This window comes from Podarcis melisellensis, assembly GCF_964234715.1.
Source record: "Podarcis melisellensis genome assembly, chromosome: 2".
NCBI classification, from domain to species: domain Eukaryota; kingdom Metazoa; phylum Chordata; class Lepidosauria; order Squamata; family Lacertidae; genus Podarcis; species Podarcis melisellensis.
In genome coordinates, this window is record NC_138529.1 from 52,449,826 (window position 1) to 52,472,316 (window position 22,491).

Here is a 22,491-nt window from a genome sequence, read left to right on the forward strand (position 1 = left end):
GAGATGCTTTGAGTTTAGGGCCAGAGGACACAGAACTTAACAAAACATTGTTAAGATAATTTTCCTATTAAAATTAAGGCCAAGTGTCAAAATATAAATAATTTTATTAAGGGGAAAGGGAACACAACAATCATGCACAAAAATGTACCAAATAAAATCAATAAATTCAATCTAACTTGGCTAGTTACATTTTGTGTCCTCGTGTATGCACAAAATTCCTTTCAAAATAAGGTTCTGGGAGAGCACATCTTTGGTTCATGCAGGGCCAGCACGTGAGGCAAGGTGAAGTGACCGCTTCAGGCTGCAGGATCTGCAGGGGCAACAGATCCCAAGGCCAATCTTTATTTCCCTCCCCCCTTGTTCCTGAAGTAGATCTTGCCTTCCTTCTTGGTGGCTTGCCTAGGTGCCAAAACGTCTCGGGCCAGCCATGGCCCATTAAATGTTTCCAGAAAGAACAGACTAAAAGTGAAGTCTCACTTATTTACTGAAATCTAACACAAAGCTGGCCTGTTAGGGGGGAAATCATTGTTGGCCCTAGCTATGAGATTTGTCACCATAATATCAACCACTCAGTCAGTATATGTCCATTTAAATGTGTGGGGTAGCCATAGGAAGCTTATGCTAACTCAGACGGTCAGCTCATCTAGTTCAAGATGATCTGCACTAGGGATTGAAAATCCCTGGCCCTGGCTAGACTCCAGCTCCTGTCAGTCTCAGGCAAGATGGCCAGTGGTTAGAGATGGTGGGAGTTGCAATCTATGAACATCTGGAGGGCCACAGGTTTTCCATCCCTGCTCTATACTGACTGGCAGTGGCATCCCAGGGTTTCAGATAGGAGCCTTACCTGGACACACAAAGGATTTAAATGCCACCATCTGCTTGCAAAGCAGGTGCTCTGCCACTGTATCCGTTAGCATATTTATATTATTTGCTTATTTATTTGTGTGTGCATGGTGAGTTCAGGGATTTGCAATTTCCAAGCTACTTATGTCCAGTTATTTCCACTGAAGTCAATGAGCTTAACATTTTCAATATCAGAACTGTGTCATGTGTGCCGACAGCTCCTTCCTTGGTCAAGTGCAGATTCTATTTAACAAGGTCTCGATATCCCCCGGGGCAGAAGCATGCAGTGGATTAATGAACCTGCCTTTTGTCCCTTAGAGAGCCAGGATGAAATCCTTCTTGAGTTGTAAGTGAAAATTATGCCGAGGGAGGAGGTTCATCCTAATTCAGATACGGTGCATGTCACAAAACCTCTGTGCGCATTCGTAAGTCAATACAGATTGACAAATCTTCCTATAGGTCCATAATAATAATGCCATCTGACATACCTGAAACATCATTGGTGCAAAGTCCACAAATAAATCAAATTTTTACTTTCTAAAGAAGCTAGATCCACTAAAACCACTTCCTCCAGAGTAGTCTCATTGGGCAGTGAGGCTGCTGTAAAGTTGCATGGCTTGAGAAGCTAAATCAAAGCATCTCTGTAGGTAAAATTAAATCACACGTGTTAATATTCGTTTCATTCTGAGCTCTGCCAGTGACTTTGCATGCGATGTGTATACTTGCTGCCTTTTTCCTATGCATTGGTTTCACTCCCACGTCCTGCTCCTGGCTAAATTGCGATGAGCGATACAGTGTTCAATGAAAGCAAAATAAGGATAAAAGATTCCATGCCATATCAGTAGTAATGCAAATAATGCAGCCAAGGCGATTCTTTGCTAGGCTGGGAAAGGTGCCCATATTTCTTGGTTTCCCGGCTTGTGATTTTAATTGAAGGATCATCCTTCCAGCTGACAAGAAGACTGACAGCATAGATATTACAGGCAGGTTCTGAAGTGTACAGTATTAGCAAGACTTGGAATCTATGGACAGACAGTGCACTGCTTTTTCACACTTTCACCAGATTATTTCCCTCCCGTTTGGCTGAAGCAGCTTGAAACTAGAACATCACCAACATGGCATGAAGTGTTTCCATTGGCACAAAGAAGCCAAGTAGTGGTGAAGCATTGCACATGCAGACCAGGGATGGGAAACCTCTCTACATTGACTGCCACTGGAAGAAAGCGTTTCATATGTTTTCACAATGAACATTAATATTTATTGAACATACGAAGTATTTCACACACATAATAAACTTAGCACAAGGGGAAGGGCTGTAGCTCAGTGGTCAAGCATCTGCTGTGTATGCAGCAGGTCACAGATTCAGAGTGCAGAATGCCCCAGTATCTCCAGGTAGGGCTGGGAATGTGACTGTATGAAACTCTGGGGAGCAGCTGCCAGTCAGGGTAGATAATGCTGAGATTGACCAGTAAGTCTGACTCAGTATAAGGCAGCTTCTTGTGCTCTGTGTGCAACACTATAATACAAGTCAGCGTTTCTTAATCCCAGTCTTGCAGCTAGGAGGTTGAGAGATTTATTAAAGCAAGGATTGCCAACGTGTTGCCTGGGGGTGCACAACTGCCCAGAGAGACATTTCCTGGTGCCTGTAGCCCACTCTGCCCCACCCCCTCCCAGCTGAAATAGGGCTTGAAAGAAGCATTCTGTTGCCACCAATAGAATAGGTTGCCGTTTGTGCTTGCTTGGGAATGTCTGATGCCCTGCTGGTTACTCCCCAGCAACTAGTATTCAGATATGTGCTTCCTCTGATCTTGGAGTGTATATTTTCCCAAACTTTTCCCTAATTATCCATAACATGGACTTTACCATTTTCATAGCTGCCACATCCTGTGCCAATATTTCCATCAAGGTATCCACCATGACTCCAAGGTCTCTTTCCTGATCAATCACTGTCAGTTCAAACCTCATCAGTGTGTAGAGATTAGGATATATATTTTTTGCCTCAGTGTGCCTCACTGTTGAACTGTACTTGCAATATTATTGTCTATTCACCCAGTTTGATAAATTCATTTTGGGGCTCTTCACAATCCTTTTGTTTTGTTTTGTTTTGACAATCCAAAATAATTCAAAGTTTTGTTTTGTTTTGTTTTGACAATCTAAAATAATTCAAAGTCATAAGTATACTTGGACACCTCACTATTCATGTAATTTATGAATAAGCTCAAAAAGCTCCAACCTCAATATTGATCCCTGTGGAACTCAGATTCCTCCATTGGGAGAACTGTCCATTTATGCCTAATCTCTGCTTTCTGTTCTTTTAACCAGTTACTGATCTATAAGAGGGCCCATCCATTTATTCCATGACTGCTTGGTTTACTTAGGAGGCTTTGATGAAGACATTTATCAGAAAGCTTTTTGGAAGACCAATACACAGTGTCTACCAGGTCACTTCTATAGGCCTGCTTACTTACCCTTTCAAACAATTTTAAAAGGTTAGAGAGATGGTTTGCAGAAGCCATGTTGACTCTTTTCCAGCACATTTTCTCCTATATGCTTGAACATTTTGTCTTTAAAAATTGTTTCCATAAACTTGCCTGGAATAGATGTTAAACCAAATGGCGTGTAACTTTCATTTCCCACTTCCTGCCCCTCTGGTTACAGATGCTAATATTAGGGTAAAGTTCCATAGCTTTGTTAAATCAGCAATTTAACATTTGAGTTCTTTAATAATTTTGGGGTAGATGCCATCTGGACCTGGCAATTCTCTAGTTTTTAAATTTATCAATAAGGGTGGAAAGTCGCATACTTATTCCAATAGGACTTGTGTAGGGGGACGTGTCCCAGTGAATTGGATCCATTATCTCTCTGAAACACAAGTTTCATTTATGAGAAGATGAGGAGGGTGGTATATCCAACTATTCAATTTCCCCATCATATAATGCTACATTAAGGAAAGTATTTTTCACACAGCCACATTTTCCCAGTAATCCCTACAGGAGAAGGATGTTCCTAACCTCCCATTCGCCCCTGTTAGCAGCAGGAACTTAATTTGTTTTCCGTATGGGGCAAAGAATGCCTCTGTGCTTTTCCCTCCTCCTCCCCTTTATCCACACTAAGGCTTCACAAAGCCAACAGAATTGGCCCATGCTGGGGTTTTTGTAGTGTGAAATCTAAAACTGCTTGACATCAGTGGCCACCATCTCAGAGCAATGACTGAGGGAGCCAATCATCAAAAGATCATCTGCACTTATCAGGGCTTTTTCTCTGAATGGTAAGGCCAGCTGAGGGGAAAAAATACCAATAAATACCCTGAATCTTACAATTGTGTCCAATTGTGATTCCATCTTGGATCGAAATGTGAAGAATTGAAAAAAAAACCTACCCCAGCAGCAATTATTGGAAAGCTTTTCTAGCGTGATGCCTTGGCTATTTTTTTAAACTGTTTCATTTTGTCCCTTGGGTTGCAGGGGGCAGGAATCATAACTCTTCCATCTTGAACCAAAGCAAACGGTTGTAATCTGAAAGTAAGCAGTTACTTTAGCTGCTAGCTTTCCTTGCACTAAAATCAATAAAGAAGCACAGGCTGAGTTTTAATTAGTGTGGATGCAAACATCCCTGTGAGACTAAAAAATACCCCAAGACAGACAGTTTTCCTGTTATTTTGCTTGGAAATAATATGGTCTGAAAGCACCACATTGCATCCTGGATATATACTGTCCTGTTTTTGTATGGGGTGCTGCTCTTTATTTTATTTTTTATTGGAATCAACGAATGCTCAAAACATTCCTAGACACAATCTCAATTTTGCTCCAATTCTGTATTGAAAAGACATTTTATCTCCTCTAAAGATCAATTGTTGGTGAAGCGGGTGTCAGTGTACAGGTTCTGCCCTTTGCTTCAATGTGTTATGAATTGGTGATATAACTCTCGTTAGCCCTCATAGTCTTCCATTGCCCTGCTTTTTACATGTTTTCTGTGCATATGCGCTTCATTCTCCCAGGACAACAGGTTTATGCAGGTGTGAAAAGGGGAGGAATAGGTGGGAACCCAGAGAGGTTTCTGAGGAGCTGTGAAGTTATCAGGATGGGGCAAGGTCAGGAAATACCTTTCTCCCATACTGGAAAGGAAATTAAGGATACAGTATTAAACACAGTGACTAGGGAGTTAAACCCCACTGGATACAGTGGGAATTTCTTCTGAATAAACACGCATAGCATTGCCCTGCAATTAACACAAGAAATTAGCCAAGTTTCAGCTGGAGAATGAGTAGAGTGTGAACAAAAGAAAGCCTGGATAATGGAGGGTTATCATGTGACGATAGCCAAGCAGATATAGTAGGAAATTAGCTGACCAGAGTGAGTAGGCAGAAAAGATTGCGGAATTGTGATCACCTGTTTAATGCAGTTCTAACAAAGGAACCTGGGCAGGCCATGTGATGAAACATAGCCTGCTTAAGCTGTTCCTGGTGCTTCCAGGTCAGGTTAGTAATACCCTAGGGCATTATTAGTAGGTCTTCCTTCACAGATGATTCTCACTTCACCCTGTTCCAGTGTGGTCAGGACATGATTGTATAGGATACAACTAATGCATATTCTAGGCAAGGGCTTATAGACCCTTCTTCACCAGCAAAGACTTTTGTTTAAGGGAGGGAGGGAAGATCAGGAGATGGGCTTCTAGAAAGGAAACCTTGTGTCCAATCCCTTATAATCAAATGGTCTCCCATTCACTTTCACTCAATACTGGAGACTCACAACAGACAAGGAATTGTTATAGTTCCATGTTCTAAGCCATCTCCATTTCAACCAGTGGTCTCTAGAAACAGTTGCATGCCCTGACTCCCACCTCTTCAGTTCTTGACCTAGGCTCATGCATCATGGGCAACCAGAGAGAATCAATTTCTTGGCCTGTTAAGGGAAACCATATTTGAAAAGCATTTTTTGTTAAACTAATTGGACTTTAGCCTGATCAGAGGAATTCCTTTGTTCTGTGGAGCCAGTGGCCTCATTCGCACATGACACTAAACCATGATTTATTAACTTTGGTTGATATTAAACATAGTATAGCATTAGGTGCAAACGAGACCAATGAGGCTGTCACTTTGAGGAACAATTTTGTTAATGTATGCCAAACTAAAATATTTGGTAAGAGGAAAAGAAGGAAGGAGACACTTAATGATAGACAGCTTGCTATTTTGTTGAGTCATTAAGGTCATGAATGCCATAAAGTAGTTGCCCTATCCCAGTTAAAGCATGGTTAGTGGTAAATTGTAAGGTTTTGGTGACTGAGCTGGGGTTTTTCGCCTCCTTGCAGTGGACATTTATAATTACCAAATATAATCCCACTGAGGATAGCTTACATATGCCAGGGCAACTAGCAGAGAATGGAGAGTGTCTGCTCTGATATAAGCAACAAAGAAAATCCAGGAGACAAGAAAAGTAGGAGCTAATAACTTGTTTTTGTGAGAACAAGTGGCTGGTATTTATGTGACTTACCTCGGCCTTTTATTTCATCTGACTAGTCTGTTTATTTTCCTCAGATGATTGCCCATGGTGTTACAGATTGATTTTGCTTTCTGAAATAGAAAATCTATTGCGTGCCTACCATCAGCCAGGGGGCAACCTAGTTGACTAATGAGTTAGGATTCATTTTGAGTCAATCACCTAGCACATGGTTGATGGCAGATAAAGCAACGTGCTTTGAATGGGTGTTCTTTCTAGCACCACGGCATGTTACAGCATGAGGATGCATAAGAGACTTGATAATATGCACAACATTCCAACTGAAAGGGATGGAGCTAGAGAAGGATTTGGTCTAGACCATCCTTTGCCAAGCTACCATTCCTGATGTTTTGGACTACAACTTGCATCAGCTCAGTCAGACTGGCAGGGAGTTGTAGTCCAAAGTGCAGCAACTAAACTGCTGACGGGGGCAGTTGATTGACAGCATGTTACACTTTTATTAAAGCATCTGCACTACCTAGCCAAGTATAAATTTCTGGTAATAATTTATAAAACCCTGAATAACGTGGATCCAGGGTACCTTAAGGACCACCTGAATTCTTATATCACACCTGAGAACATCTGTTGAAGCGTTGATATTTGTCCCCCAAGTTGGTGAGATTCATCTGATGTCAACACGAAGCTGAGCCTTTCATGTTACTTGCCTAGTCCTATGGAAAACTCTTCCAGTGGACAATCTGGAAACTTTCCTATACCACCGGGCTTGTGCAGATAATATTTCTCTTGCAGTAGCCAGTGATCTATGGTTTTAATTCTGTTTTTGCATGTTTTATAATTGTTGTATACCACTCCAGTATTTTTGTGAAACTGCAATATATACATATTTTGATAAACAAAATATAAACAAATAAATATGCACAGTTTGCCCTCATTTACACATAACATTAAACCAAGCCATAGCTTAGTGTAAATGAGCTAACATGCAGGCACCCAGACAGGTAGGCGATAACTTCTCTTATTATCCCCTTCTATCCTCATAACATCTCAGGCATGTTACTCAGAAGGTTAGTAGTTGGCCCAGTTTCAGAGAAGTGAGTTCCACCCAGGTCTCCCCAGTCCAGATATATGGTAGTCTCTTGTCTCCTCCCCACTTCCTTGGGACATCATGTTAGGCCTCCTGCTCTGTGCTGTTTGTTCTGCCTTGATTCACTTCTGCCAGATATTGTAGATATAAAACCAGCAAACATGGAGGAGCTGACAGAAGTGATTACGGCTGCAGAGTTCCATCCGCACCACTGCAACACCTTTGTCTACAGCAGCAGCAAGGGGACAATAAGACTGTGCGACATGCGAGCGTCCGCCCTGTGTGACAGGCACTCCAAATGTGAGTATATTTTGGCCCACGGAAGGATGAATGAGAAAATAGGATTTGTACTTATTTTATATAAAAATATATATCTCAATGGCAGGTGTGTTGGGGGGGAGAAGAAACCTTAGTTTTTTCTTAGTAATTAGTTATCAAGCTTACTTCTGACACAAAGTATTACCAGCTGGAAGTGAACAGAATATATCCTCTTCCTGCTGTGATTGCCAAAGTAAGAGCAGCATGCACAATAGTTTTTACCTTGGTGCTGTTTATATCTCTGTACAACCAAACCTTACCCTCCTGCCAGAATGAGTAACACCCAGAGCTCACTTCAGTTTCTGGTTCACTGGGTTCTCAGATATCTTAATGTCAAACTGAAAGCTCAAAGTACATGGGAAATCCCTGGGTGTGGAAGGCGGAGGGAATGGCAAAGCATTTTATGAATAGTTGCTTTAATGCATGGGGAACGGGACCCACACCATTGCTTTCTGTCCCCCTGAACAAGAGATGTGCAATTGCTATAAGGCCCCGCCTGATGCCTTTTCCAGCCAGAATTGAAATAAATCTCATGCAAAGATTCAGCTAATTGCTTTTTAAAAGGACAGGAGGGAGAGATTGGTTTTGAACTAAGTTATTCTGATCCTCAAAATTTAATCCAAAGCCCATTTTTCATTTCTTGCCATCTGAAGAGTGCTTCCAGTTTGGGAGTCAGCTTTTAATTATTAATGTGGTGGTTTTGCAAATCAGAAATGGTGATATTAAATTGCAGGTCATACACTATTTTCTATAACAACTAAGATGAATGTAGCTACTAAAGCAGAGATGGAGAACCTGTAGCCTGGGTGGCAAGTATAGCCCTGCAGGCATCTCTGCCCGGCCATCAGGACACACCCCACCTCCCAGGCCACTCCTTGCACTGGCCCTGCTCTGCGTCCTCTTCAAGTACATTTGCCTGGGCGGAATGTGCCACTCAGCTGTGATAATGCCTCTTGCTTGCATGGGTGGAGTGTGTGTGCAGAAACCTCAGACATTTTCATGGCTGGAATGTAGCCTCCTAAGCAAAGGTAAAAGTTGCACACTTTGCTCCAACCACCTTCGCCTCTAGCCCTGCCCACCATTGGCATGTGACCATGAGAAGATTGCTCATGGTGGAATGCAGCCCTCAGTCTTAGTAAAGGTTCCCCACACCTGACATAAAAGATCACATTCTCAAATTGGTATGTTGAAAATAGGGGTTGACCGTATCCATGTAGAGTTCAGTATGTGGTGATGTGGTTGTGTGACTGCTTTATAACTCCACCACTGGTAACAACCCATTGTTCATTCCCATGCTGTCCCAAAGATGCCAGATGCTTGTTGGGTAGTGTGTTCGACATGCTTTTACCACATTCTGAACTCACTCAGCTCACATTTTCACACATCAGTTTGGTTATGTGCCTCTCCCCCTTTAATAAGGGCAGGTAAAGGTAAAGGACCCATGGACAGTCAAAGGAGACTATGGGGTGTGGCGCTCATCTCACTTTCAGGCCAAGGGAGCTGACGTTTGTCTGCAGACAGCTTTCTGGGTCATGTGGCCAGCATAACTAAAGCACTTCTGGTGCAACGCAACACTGTGATGAGTGCCAGAGCTCACGGAAATGCTGTTTACCTTCTTGCCACAGCACTACCTATTTATCTACCTGGACTGGTATGCTTTCGAACTGCTAGGTTTTCAAAAGCTGAGGCAGCAACAGGAGCTTACCCCATCATATGGATTCAAACCTCCAGCCTTCTGATCAGCAAGCCCAAGAGGCTCAATGGTTTTGACCACAGCTCCACCTGCATCACTCAATAAGAGAAAATGCCAATGCAGTTGAAATATTCAGAGAATTTGGCGAGTTGATGCTCTAAAGAGAGTAGAAAATGAAACCAGTAGTGATTTACAGTTAAGTGGATAACTGGAATAGGTTTTCAGTCTGAACAAGTGTTATGTAGATGTTGAGTTATCCTTAACTATTTTTGTCTACGTTAAATTACACAGATGTTTTAATCCAGATTAAACCCTTATGTAAAGAATTTCTCAAGGGGCATTTTAGCTAGATTATTTTGACCCAGGATTTATAAAGTAGAACAAGTTGTTCTTATACCTGAACCAAGAATCCATGGGGGATTTAATCTCAGCGAACCAGCCTAATTCAATTGAATCAGAATACTTGTCTTGCGTAAACAAACTATATTTTAGAGTTTGACTGTAGTTGGATGTGTTCCCTTCTTTCCATCATGCTGAAAGGGAGGAGATTGGTAGTCTTTAGCTTCTGTTTTTGCAAACCATTGTTTGTCATTCCATCTGAATGCAGCAGACTATGGTTTGTGGAAACCATAGCTTGCCCTTAAACCAGCATCAAACCCTCTTGCACGAAGGAAGGTGGGAGGAGAGCACATGCAAGCATGAGGCATGGCATCACCCATTCCTCTAATGACAAAGCCTGGTTTATTGCTGCATCTGAACTTAAAACAGGACTTCTGTGGGGGACAAATTTTCTTCCCTTTTTCTATGACTGATCTCCTTTGTCACATGATCTTATGTCCATTTCCTAAAGCGGAACAAGACCTCTCTGTTTCCTTAACTTTTGCACATGTTGATCCCATTATGCAAATTCTGATAAGGTTCACAATGGCTGCATGTTTTCCTGTTTAGATTGGCATTTTCTCCTTGCATGTGTTTTGTCATGTTTTGTTTATTTTCTTTTGTCCACAAAAAGTACAAATAAAATATGAGCATGTTCCTCTTGAGAGAGTTTATATCTCGAAGGTGCTTTTTTCCTAGGAAAATAGCCATTTCTCCCATCCATGATGCTGTAGTAGCTTGCAGTTTTTCTTTTCTTTTTGCTATTGAATCAATCCCTAACCCCTAATAACCAGGTTACAAAAATGACCTCTTTGGCTTTATCGCTTCCACTTAGTGGGAGATGTCACAGAAGCCCAATTAGATGGCTGTTCTAAGCGTATGATTATATCCTGATATCTATCACTAGAGTTCATTGGACAGCCACAATTTTTTTCACTCTTTCCTCCCAGTGTCTGATTATTGTACCACCTCAGATTCATAATATAAGCATCAAGAAGCAGGCTGCATTCATTTCCTTCCCTTTTTCAACACCGGAGACCTTGGCTTGGTTTGTTTCTTTGTTCTGCTGCTGCTGCAGTGTCCTTTAGAGCACATACAAGCCAATTGTGAAAACAAGTTCAATTTGACCTCTCCCTTGACGTCTGATATTGATTTTTCCCTATCCTTCAGAAGCATTGGCCCTCAGTCAATTGTGGTTCAGCAGACTTGCAAGTTGGAATTGAGGCAGTTCATCGGGGATCAAAACAAAAAAAAAGTGACTCTGGCCTTTATAGATGAATTTTGAAAAGGAAATATTTAATAACTAGTTGCGTTTAATCAAAATGCAGATTGTATTGAAGCACCTTCCAATTGTGTTTCTGTTAAGTGTAACAGGTGGATATACCTGTAATGCATTGTTGTGGGTTGGCCTTAGGATATGCACCATGCAACTGGAAATATGTACCTCTTTCTATGCACAATCTACAGCAGTACCGAATGAATCTGCAGCTTTATGTCAAAGAAAGTATGTTCCTTACCTTAATCTGCCACCCAGAAATTTTCCGACATGTATATTGCAGTGTTGGCTGAACCACCACCCCACAATACTGTGGGTAATGTAGTAGCCTTAAAAAGTTATCAAGATAAATCCGCTGCATGTGGCCTTGAAAGCAACTCCCTTGCTCAACCTTCCTTGTCCCATGCTGTTCTAGGAGTGCCTCCTAGAGAGAAGCCACTCTTTGCAGAACTGTTTCGTTCTTGGCAGGTGGCCATTGTAGAGGCAGCAGTGACATAAAAAACATAGCTGGGTTTTCTGTACTGTGATATTCAAGCAGTATCAAGGTCACACCTCTGGGTAGGTGCGTTAGAGCTAAGGATAAGATTCCTGGAAAAGTTCCAACTCCCCCCCCCCCCTTCACACACACCCAGTGGCGGAGTGTATATTGAATTGAATTTATTATGGTCCCAGACCAGGCTCAGCGGAGTGTATAGTCCTGATTTTATTGAGCTCTTTTCCAGTGCCTTAGAAGGATAGGATTTCACATCCCACTAAGCCTGTATTCTCAGCAACTGTGGCTAAATGTTCTTGCTGCAGTGTGATTGGGTTTCAGTGTTCATGTAATCTTCCTTTCCTACAAACTGTGAGCAATTAGGCAGGTGATATTCCATGATGGCTTGTGCAACCAACAGCCCTTTTTTCAGCACTTACATGGGAGGTGCTGGTTCTCCCGAATGACCATTCCCTTGTGAGTAGTACTGCCATATAGTGTGAGCCTCATAGCAGCTCTGTATACTTTCTGCATCAGAGGCAAGAAGCCTTTTTTGGCATGACAGCTGCCTTTCAGTGACCATAACATGCCAGTGGTGGGCAGAGCCAGAGGCAAAAAAGCAGGCTACCTTCTAACCATGCAGAGGTTAGAGGTTTCTCCACCCACCCACATTGCTCCATCCTCGATCTAGGCAAGGGAGAGGCATTATCACAAATCAATGCTCTAGGTTACTCCAATAGCAGTAAGTGACTTTCAGCATAACTACCATCAAGACTTGCCCTTGACCCGCCGCTTTCCCCCAAGAAAACTTGATCTTCACTGCTGAATTGGGGCAAACTTCAAACAGATTTTCTGCAGGTTGACATTTGCTCAAATTTATCTGATTTTCCCGGAGAAAGCAGCAGGGCAAATCCAAAACCACTCAGACCCATGCCTAGAAAGCATGGGATAAGCGGGAACCCACTCAGACTCATGCTTTTTAGGTGTGGGGTGAGCACAAATATGGATGAGTTCCAACCCTAGAAATCCGTAGGATCGTCTAATTTCTCTTTATCTTCTGGTGGTCTGCTGTTGGCGTAAGAACAAAATGACTGAAACATTTCCTCTTGTTTCCAGCGTGGAAAACTTGAAAACTTGCAGAGGTTGGATGTGGCTCTTCCTGTAGAAAACTCTTGAGCCTCTCTCATTATATTGGGAGCAATGAAATGTCACTGGAGGGGGAAGAAACCCCTTCTGCTTTCTGCCTCTCTAAAATGAAAAATCACAGTCTCCTTTTGCAGTGCAGGAAAATTGCCAGGTTTTGTCCCATTATAGGGGAAATGGTCAGCCATACCACCAGATGGGAAGAGTGCTAGCTCTGTAGTTTTACAGATGAAATGTCATTGTAGGAGAGAGAGTAACCATGTTTCTATGAAATTCCCCAGCCCCCTGAGAACCTTGAAGGCCAGGATTTCTGTGCCTTTATCATTACGTCATAAACACAAAAGAAGGAAAAGGTCCAAGTGGAGAATAAACAGGAAGCGAGTGCATAGCTGCTCCAAGCAACTGGATTGTGTGTTACAGGATCACACAGCCTTCTGTGGGACAGCTTTGACAGACACTGAAACAAATGGTTCATTGCTGGTGTGGGAGAGCTGTTTATTTGGAATAAAGCTGTTCCTGCTGCTATAAGCAAGACTACAGTTTTCTTCAGAATGGAAGCAGAGGACCAATCCTACCCCTTTCCAAAATAGGTCCTGCCTTGCAGTAGTGAACAATGTATTTTATGTAATTGCCAGTGCCCAGCAAGCTCACATTTCCCTAATCTCAAATTGCTGTGTAGCCCCCCCAAGTCCTGAGGCACCAGCTTGGGGAAGGGGCTGCACTAAATCTTTAGGATTTATTCATCAACTAAAAAAAAGAATTCTATTCAGAACAAAGGTGCATTGTGGAATCCTGCACTATTCAGCCACAAAGTTAAGGAAATGACATGTAATTACAGAACATGTAGAAACTATAGAAATTACACCACATGTCCCACATTAGTTCCTCTGAAAACCTCTTGGGACAAGTTCCCTAAGCACTTGAAGGCTAAAATGATGTTTCCATAAGGTAAAGGGACCCCTGACCATTAGGTCTAGTCATGGCTGATTCTGGGGTTGCGGCGCTCATCCCGCTTTATTGGCCGAGGGAGCCGGCGTACAGCTTCTGGTTCAGGTGGCCAGCATGACTAAGTCGCTTCTGGCGAACCAGAGCAGCACACGGAAATGCCGTTTACCTTCCCGCCGGAGTGGTACCTATTCATCTACTTGCACTTTAACGTGCTTTCGAACTGCTAGGTTGGCAAGAGCAGGGACCGAGCAACAGGAGCTCACCCCGTCGCGGGGATTTGAACTGCCGACCTTCTGATCAGCAAGTCCTAGGCTCTGTGGTTTAACCCACAGCGCCACCCATTTCCATGCCCCCCCCCAAAAAAACATGAATAGTCAGAGACTACAGCTCCATTTAGCCTGCTGGATATTTAAGGGCAGCTCTCCTACAGACAAGATTTGCAAATTACGACTTGTTCCTCTATCAACATGTTCATTCCCTGTGTCATTAAAAGTATACTTTTTCAGTCTTTGGTATTAGGGTGCTTGAGACTGATCTGGAACCAAGAGATCTATCCAACTTGGATGATTATAGACTGGTTCCGGTTATACTAATGCAAAGTGCTCCCAACATAGAAATGAAAAATTGAATTTTCATGAAATTTGGTTGGTAGGGGAAGAGTAGTTTCTGCTAACCAGATTCCAGAGGATACTAGTTGTCAGCATCACCAAGATTTTCCCAGCATCCCTTTTGCTGTTGTATCCTATTTTTCCTATTTGCAGGTTGAAATAACTTTTAGGTTGTTCATAATTTCATTTTAGAAGTTAGACTTTGTATATCATTCTGCAGGTTAGTCTTGCCACAGCCTAAGAATGATTGTCTTGTGGTTATAGGAGGCCTGGCTTTTTCACCAGTGGGCCTAGTACTATAGAATGCACTCCTTGCTGAAATATGAGGTCCCATCTGCATTGGCATTCCATGATTTTTTGAAGACATACCTGTTTACATTGGCATTCCTTGATCTCTTGAGTCTACTGTTTTAAATACTGTCCTCCGTCCAGTCAAGCAAGAAGCATCTTCAGAGTTGAAGGACAGATTCCAGCCAGGCAAAAACATTTAAGGAGAGTGCAAAGCAGCCTAGATGGGGGTTGTGCCTTGGGAGGGAATATGGCCTGAGGAGAGTTCCAAGAGTCAAATGCAGCAGCCGGGGGGGGCACATTTGGGCCCTGGGCCTGAGGTCTCTCATCCCTACCATTAAACTTTTTAGGGATGCAGACATGATGACATAAGGAGAAAAACGTAGAACTTTGACTACTTGTTGCTATGCTGGTACATACTAAAATAACAGTGTTGGGAATATTTAAGCATATATATTACCAAATAGCAAGTTATTCTGCAAAAATTATAGTGATTATCCATCCAGTGCCTTTCGGTTGGTTTACTTCCTTCCTTCCTTCCCCAAAGCAACCCCTTGCTGTCTCAGTTGGGGGTTGAGAAGAATGGTTGTCTCCTCTGCCCAGAGATATCCTTCTAAGCTGGGATAGGCCCCATATATGATGATCTGAGGAATCTAAGGTTTCTCTGCATCAGTTGTCATGGTACCACCAAGTCTCCAGTTGGCAGAGGTTCTTTTGAGTGAAGGAGCACCATCTGGTCTTTGATAATAAGGCAGTTCACAAATTCCTGCATTTCAATTTTCACTTTGCAATGGTAGTCATTGCAAATGATGAAGACAGAAACTGGGAAGGAAGGTCACTTATGCCTTGTCTTTTGATGAATAAACCGCAAAGCAGGCATTGTTCTAAAGTGCCCTTCACCAAATGTACTGTTGAGAGGGAGCTTACACAGAAGGATTGGATGCAGGCCCAATTCAAGGAAATATAAAGTCAAGCCTGGTTGTAAATCCTGCAGTCTGCACATATAATCCTCATCCTGGATTGCTAGGTAGCATGAAAAATGGCATTGTGGACTTCCCCAATTGAAGCCTCCGTGGTGAAAAGGAAAAATACCCAGGAAACCTGGCCAACATATAAAACACTATTAAAGGAAGAAGACAATCAACTAAAATTTAAAAGCTTCGAGGAAATAAAAGAGTACATCTCAGATTAGTTTCATACCATCAGGTACATGAAAAATTCAAATCTGATAAACAAAAGGGTTTTGCAGCAGAAATCTCTCGATTCGAATCCAAATTAATAAATTCTAAAAGAAAAACCCTTTTCAAGGTATACCAACTCCTCCTTGACTGGGAGGTCAAGGAGGAGGAGGTTACAGCGGCCATGGTCAAGTGGTAACAAGACTTTGGGTACTCAATAACCATGCACCAATGGGAAAATTTGTGGAAAAATAATTAGAAATTTACAAATTGTTATGTCTTAAGAGACAATTTTCTAAAATTGCAACACCAATGGTATCTAACACCCTGGAAATTCTCAAAGATGTACAAAAGTGTCCCAAGTAACTGCTGGAGGTGTGGAGGCAAATCGGGCACTTTCTATCACATGTGATGGCTATGTAAGAAAATCCAAGCAGAATTACTCAGAATTACAAAAAATGCTAAATATTTCCTTTAAGAGAAAACCAAAAGCTTATCTTCTGGGGATTACAGATTTGGATATCATGCAAAAAATGAAGGGTATTTTTTATATGCTACAGTTGCAGCAAGAGTTCTTATTGCTACAAAACGGAAGAGTAATGAAATCCCCTCTACTCATGATTGGACTCAAAAACTGACAGAATATGCGGAGTTAGACAGCCTATCAGAAAAGATAAAGAACAAACCAAAACAGGAATTTGTCTCAAAATGGGAGGTCTTCAAAGTTTATTTGAAAAATAATTACAGCAGTTTAAACTCTGTTGCAGCATTCGAATAATTTCAATAGTAGCTTTAAGTAAGACATGAGACCTAAGATGAATTAAGAATTAGTCAGTTTAAAATAAAAGTGTGTACTGGCAACAAGTAATATATAATTGAAATAAGGAATAGATGGGAGGTCGGGTCTATAGTCTAAAGACCAATTTTTGCTTTATTATTTTGTAATTAATATTGTGTTTATCAATATTTTCATTTGTATTTTTGTTTTGTTTCTTTTCTGGTGTATCAATTAAAAAGAAAAAGAAAGAAAGAAAGAAAAATGGCATTGTGGCAAGCGGGCTATGTAAATGTTTATGTCTTTTTACAACAAAGTCCACGATAGTTAATTAGAAGCAGTTTTCCCCTGCACTTCAGCCAAAGAGGTTCCCAGAACAGTTTGCAGCCTTCAGGCTTAACACTAATAAGACACAACACAGAAGAAAAGAGAATGAGGAAGGAGAGATGAAGGGGGGGAAGCAAACGTGGGCACCAGTTCTTCAAGATCTTCCTATAATGACCAGAGGAGGAGCCAGAAGGAGCAGGGGTCTCATTAAAGCTAATGCAGTAGCCCTGCTCCCCTTCTCTTCCACTGCAGCAGTCTGGTTCAAATCAGCCAGTACAGTCTGAACCTTTGTTCTTGAATGGAATCCGTTCCAGAAGGCTGTTTGACTTCCGAAAACCAATGCGCGGCTTCCAATTGGCTGCAGGAGCTTCCTGCACTCAACTGGAAGCTGCGGAAGCCACCTCAGACATTCGGCTTCCCAAAAAAGTTCGCAAACCAGAACACACACTCCTGGGTTTGCGGCGTTTGGGAGCCAAAACGTTCGAGTCACAAGGAGTTCGAAAACAAAGGTACAGCTGTATATATAAATTGCACTGCTATTTACATGCAAACCTGAATTTAAGAAAGATTTTGCTTCCATTGTGTGCATATTTCTCTAAAAGAGATTTTACAGGATGGTACAAGATGTATAGAAACCAAGGGAGCATGACTGAAAGGTGGATGGCCTCTTACCTTTTCTGACCAATACTCCTCCAGATATTGCTGGACTGCAGCTCCTTCCAGCCCCAGCCAGCATGGCAAATGTTTGGGGTGATGGGAGGTGCAGTGGAGCAGCATCTGCAGGGCTGCAGGTTCTTCACTCCTACAGATACTGGTTAGTGGGGTATTTAGATCAGGAAAATAAAGCGGGGCAAAATTAACCCCACCCCACCCTCAAATTCAGTGCCCCCCCCCCATGGCTGCTTTAAAATAGAAATAAAAATATATGGAGATCTGCAACATCACAAGTAGGCTGACCCTGAGTTTTTCACATGCTCAGGTTTTGTATAATTTGGCGGTGGTTGCAATTTTCTCTTTCCTCGACTGCAGCATAAGTCAGCCCATCACCTCTGCTGTCACTTTAGCACCAGCAAACTTGACTCAAGCTTTGCACATAACAGAACCCATAGAAATGATGCCGCTGTTAAAAATTCCTCCCAAATCCTGCCTCCTAGTGTGCCTGAGCCCATAATTATTACAGCCGCGACAAGCTCTTGTGGAAGTTAGGTGCTTTGCGCAAGCCAGCTCAGATCTTGATCCCCTCCCCTTCTCTTGATGTTTTCGGTTTATTTTTGAAAAACCCACAAGTCATCAGATTTCCTGCTGGCAGCTAAAGGAGCTCAAGCTGGAGACTGCTGTGAGCAGTGCCATTTCAGATTTGTAGAGAGATCATTTATCCTGGCACTTTGGGATGTTTCCATCCCTCCTTCCTGCACACACCATATTCCAAAATTCAGGACTTCACAGCTCAGCATTCAGTTAGAGGGCAATGAAACTCACCAAGTATTTGTGCTGAGAAAGGAAAAACTGCTCTGGTATGGTTTTCTTCCCCAGTTTTTCCTGCAGGAGGTCTGACTGCTAGTGTCAGACTTATTTTTTTAAAATAAGTAAATAAAATTCTCATTGCCAGGATGTTAGGTGTCAAGTGGGTCATTACCCTCGAAGGGCGAGAACACATCATTGCAGCTGAATCCATGCAGTGCGAAAGAAATCCTACTGTCTCTAAGAAATTTCCTTAAGCTTCGTCTTGTTTTAGCCACAGGTTTTCTGCCCTGGCCACAGAAATGTGCTTCCTTTGGTCAAATATAGATGTAGTTCCTCCTCCTCCTCCTCCTCCTCCTCTCCCTCTCCCTCTCCCTCTCTCTCATTTTTGTCAAGTGTTTATAATACTTCTGTGCATCAGAAAAGATTCCAAAGCAGTCAACAAAGAAAATTGAACAATAATAATATACCAGCATATAAAATAATAAAAAGATACAATAATAAAATCCATAAAGCAAGCTTTCACTGTAACCACACAAATTCCACACTCACTATTACACCCATAGGCCACACGGCCTGTATACATTCAGCCAAATGTAAAAAAAACCCAGTTACCAGAGCCAACAATCCCATGTGCTACAAAATGGGCAGCCTTAACACTACAAGTCAGAACAAAATTTAATCTAGGATTCCACCAAACCCAACGAAAGCATAACACAATTTACCCAAACACTCACTTTCACATAGGGAAAGGGGTCGGGGAAATGCAAGTTTTGGTCTGAATGTGTCCCTCCAAACCTCTCTAGCTGCCCTTGAGACTCTCCCTGGCCAGAGTGCCTCTGCAGCCCTGATTAACACTTGCATTGAGTGTTTTTGCCTGACTGGAATGTATCTTTGATGATGTGTCTGTCTTCCCTGGATGGAAGGTAGAGAATGGGCGTGAGTAGGTGTAGAAATTTGCTTGCTCTGCAAAGGTAGAATTTATATTCATTGCCCCACCACTGGCAGGTGGTGCCGAAGGAATGTGGCTGAAAATTTGGGCTGAAAAAGGTCCCCCATCCCTGATTTCGTTATTGTCTACAGCTGAGAAACCAAGCTGTCTCCACAGTCAATTGCGGAATGATGGTAGTGGAGAAAATGTCCGGTAGTTGTTTTAAGAATTCACGTATGGTTATAAGATTTATTTACTTTTACCAATAGAGCTGCTGTCACACATAAAAGTAAAGTATGCTAACAATGGAAGATGCTCGTTCTCAAGTTCTGCTGTGGTATCATATCTTTATTTTATGAATACTTAATATAAATATAACATTTTGAAAAAGCATGGTGAGGGTCCTAAAACTCATCCATTGAACGCATCCTTGAGATTTTTCCTACCAAAAAAAGGTCTTAACTTCACAGATGCATCGGTTTGCTTTCTTGGGCCATTCAGTTGTGATTTATATATACACAAAGTAAGCGATTGCTCTGAAACCTCTGTACTGACTTCGATTGGCTAACGCCATATATTGATTGGCCCATAAAGCTTTAAATCTCTCTGACTGGTGGCAGGTTTGATACAAGTGCTTATTACTCCACTAATTGATGGCTTGGTAGAGAATGGTCCGTTCTTTTAAAGATGAGTGTTCTCATTAAAATGTCCTAGTCATTAAAATCTCAACTGTTCTGAGGGTCCAGGACCACCTGACAGTGCCCAGATCACCTTGAGATATATATATATATGATATAGATAGATAGGCATGACACACACACACACTATAGTTGGGTAAGCAAAAGCAGAGTGCAGCATATAGAGCTGTTCCATGACAGAAGCAAGATAAATGTCTTAGGAAGAAGGTCAGAAAGAAGATGCAGGGAAGTCCACATTTATTAGCCATAGATGCCAGGCAGAATGTCCTACACTTGGGTTCACCCTGATCCAGAAGGATTTCTATAAGCAACCTAGGCTACATCTGCATCATACAATTAAAGCACTCTCACACCACTCTTAACAGCCGGCTTCCTCCAAGGAATCATGGGAACTGTAGTTTGTTAAGGGTGCAGAGACTTGTTAGGAGACCTATTGCTCTCACAGAGCTACAGTCCCCACAGTGGTTTAATAATCAGTCCCTCTTCCCATTGAATTCTGGGAATGGGAATGGTTGCTGATGACTGTTAAAAGTGGTTTGATAGTGCTTTAAGTGTGTGGTGCAGTCAGGGCCTTGGCCAGTAGGCCTCTGCAACAAAGACAGGAAGATTCTCAAGGTTTCCGTGAAGCTGAAGAACTAATCCCTCTGGCTTCTGATCCAGTGGACCAAAGTTTGGTCCCATGGAAGCCAGCTTTACAAATCAGAAGGTGGCATAAAGTGGGTGCCATTTCTTTGACTTCTCACATGATGTAATCATATTACTCTTCTGTTTAGATTCCTAAAAACTGTTATTTACTTTGGTTTGCTGCCAGTCATTCAGTGGGAGTCCAGGTGTGAAAGCTCAATTTGTTCTGTTGCATTTTAATTTAAGAAATTAATATTTTATAGTCTGCAGGTATATATATTTAATGATGCCATGCATTGAAACATTGAAATGCAAATGTGGGTAGCTTGATGGAGTTTGAGATTGTCAGGTGAATGAAAAAGCTGGCAAAACAAGCAATCTCACTCTGGCAATTATATGTTAAGGACTGAAAAAACAAGATCTTGTTAAGACTTCAGTGCTGATCCTACTGTGTCTCTCCCCTCACCCCACCTTTGTCATTAGGGAGAAGGGAGACTTGGCAAAGAAACTATAGACTCTAAAGAGGGGAGCAGTTTCTGTTCCTCAACTTTGTCAGCTTTTGCACTAAACTCTGAACTTTTAGGGGAGATTTCACTCAGCTGAGTATATATTTTTTCTAAAATAAAATTTGATTTTTGCATCATTGCATCTGAAACTGTTCAAATTTGCTTACACATTGCATATTTAAAAGTGGACTTTATGCATTCCTCCTCCTATTGTGTTGACTATCTACCTACCTTCCCGTATAAAATGTTATATATTTATAGCCCACTTCAATACATTTTTCCCAGGGCAGCTTGCAAAATTTCAAAACACAGTAAAACAAAATAGAAACATTTTTTTAAAGGATACTTTCAGATGAGTTTTAAAACTGCAAGCCTATGCATATGTACTTAGAAGTAAGCCCCTTTGATTTCAATAAGGTTTACTCCCTGATAAGACTGTATTTTTGCAGGATTGTGTCATTTATGGTCTTGTTTTTCTGTGAAATGAAAGCTATTGTAGCCCTTTTGGGGCATTCTTGCCTTTGCGCTTGTCAGAATGAGAGTGTAGATGTGCACGGAGCATAGTTGTCCGTAATGTAGGTTTTAGCCATAAATCTGTATATGCAAACACTTCCACGTGACCCAGAACCCTGTCCGACTGGGGTTCCAGATTCAAAACAAAGCCTTTAGGCATTTAGCTGTACTCATGATTGCAGAGAGCCATGCTCTTTGAAGAAGGGTTAGGGGGTTGGTATCGCCGCTCCTCGGTTGACAAACACAGTGGGGATGGGAATGCTCCACTAGCACTTATATCTGGATACTATCCTGAACTGTAACCTTTTTTCCATTAAATATTTCCACACTGCTGTGCAAATGAAACACATCAATATGTCAATACTTACCACATTGGCACCAGCCCTATTGATTTGTGCCTTGGCCATGTTTTAAGTGACTTGTTTTCTGTGTGTTGTATAGTTTTTGAAGAGCCCGAAGACCCAAGTAACAGGTCGTTTTTTTCTGAGATCATCTCTTCAATTTCTGATGTTAAGTTCAGTCACAGCGGGAGGTACATCATGACCAGGGACTATCTCACTGTCAAGGTGTGGGACCTCAACATGGAGAACAGACCTATTGAAACATACCAGGTACCTCATCCTCAAGATTTTTGGTGTATTGTGAATGAATGGATGGTAGGAATTAAAGATAAAAGGATGCACCCAGGCTTTGTCATACTTAGAGTTGATCCACTGTTAGACATAACTTAAACAGATTTGATTTCAGTTATTCTGCTCTGAATATTACTTAAGTCTGGGCCAAACCCAATCTATGTAAAGCACTTTGAACATTCAAAACTGCTACATAACTAACAGGCAAAGTCCTCATTGTTTAGCATGCTCCTTTCCACTCCAACTGAAATTAGAATGATACTTTCGTTTTGTTTTTTCTGTTGCATATGATCTCATAGAAAGCGGCATAATTTTAAGGCTGCTTGTCAAACACTATAC

General features: G+C 41.8%; 1 protein-coding gene across 5 annotated transcripts in view; it reads left to right on the forward strand.

The window, feature by feature from the left end:
- The window catches only part of PPP2R2B (protein phosphatase 2 regulatory subunit Bbeta), a 252,239-nt gene that overhangs the window by 219,941 nt on the left and 9,807 nt on the right, over positions 1-22,491 (forward strand). For all 5 annotated transcript variants that reach the window (XM_081900121.1, XM_081900122.1, XM_081900124.1 and 2 more), the window contains 2 exons: positions 7,519-7,683; positions 21,962-22,131. In XM_081900121.1, the coding sequence (XP_081756247.1) occupies positions 7,519-7,683; positions 21,962-22,131 (335 nt within the window). The remainder of the gene's footprint in view (positions 1-7,518; positions 7,684-21,961; positions 22,132-22,491) is intronic.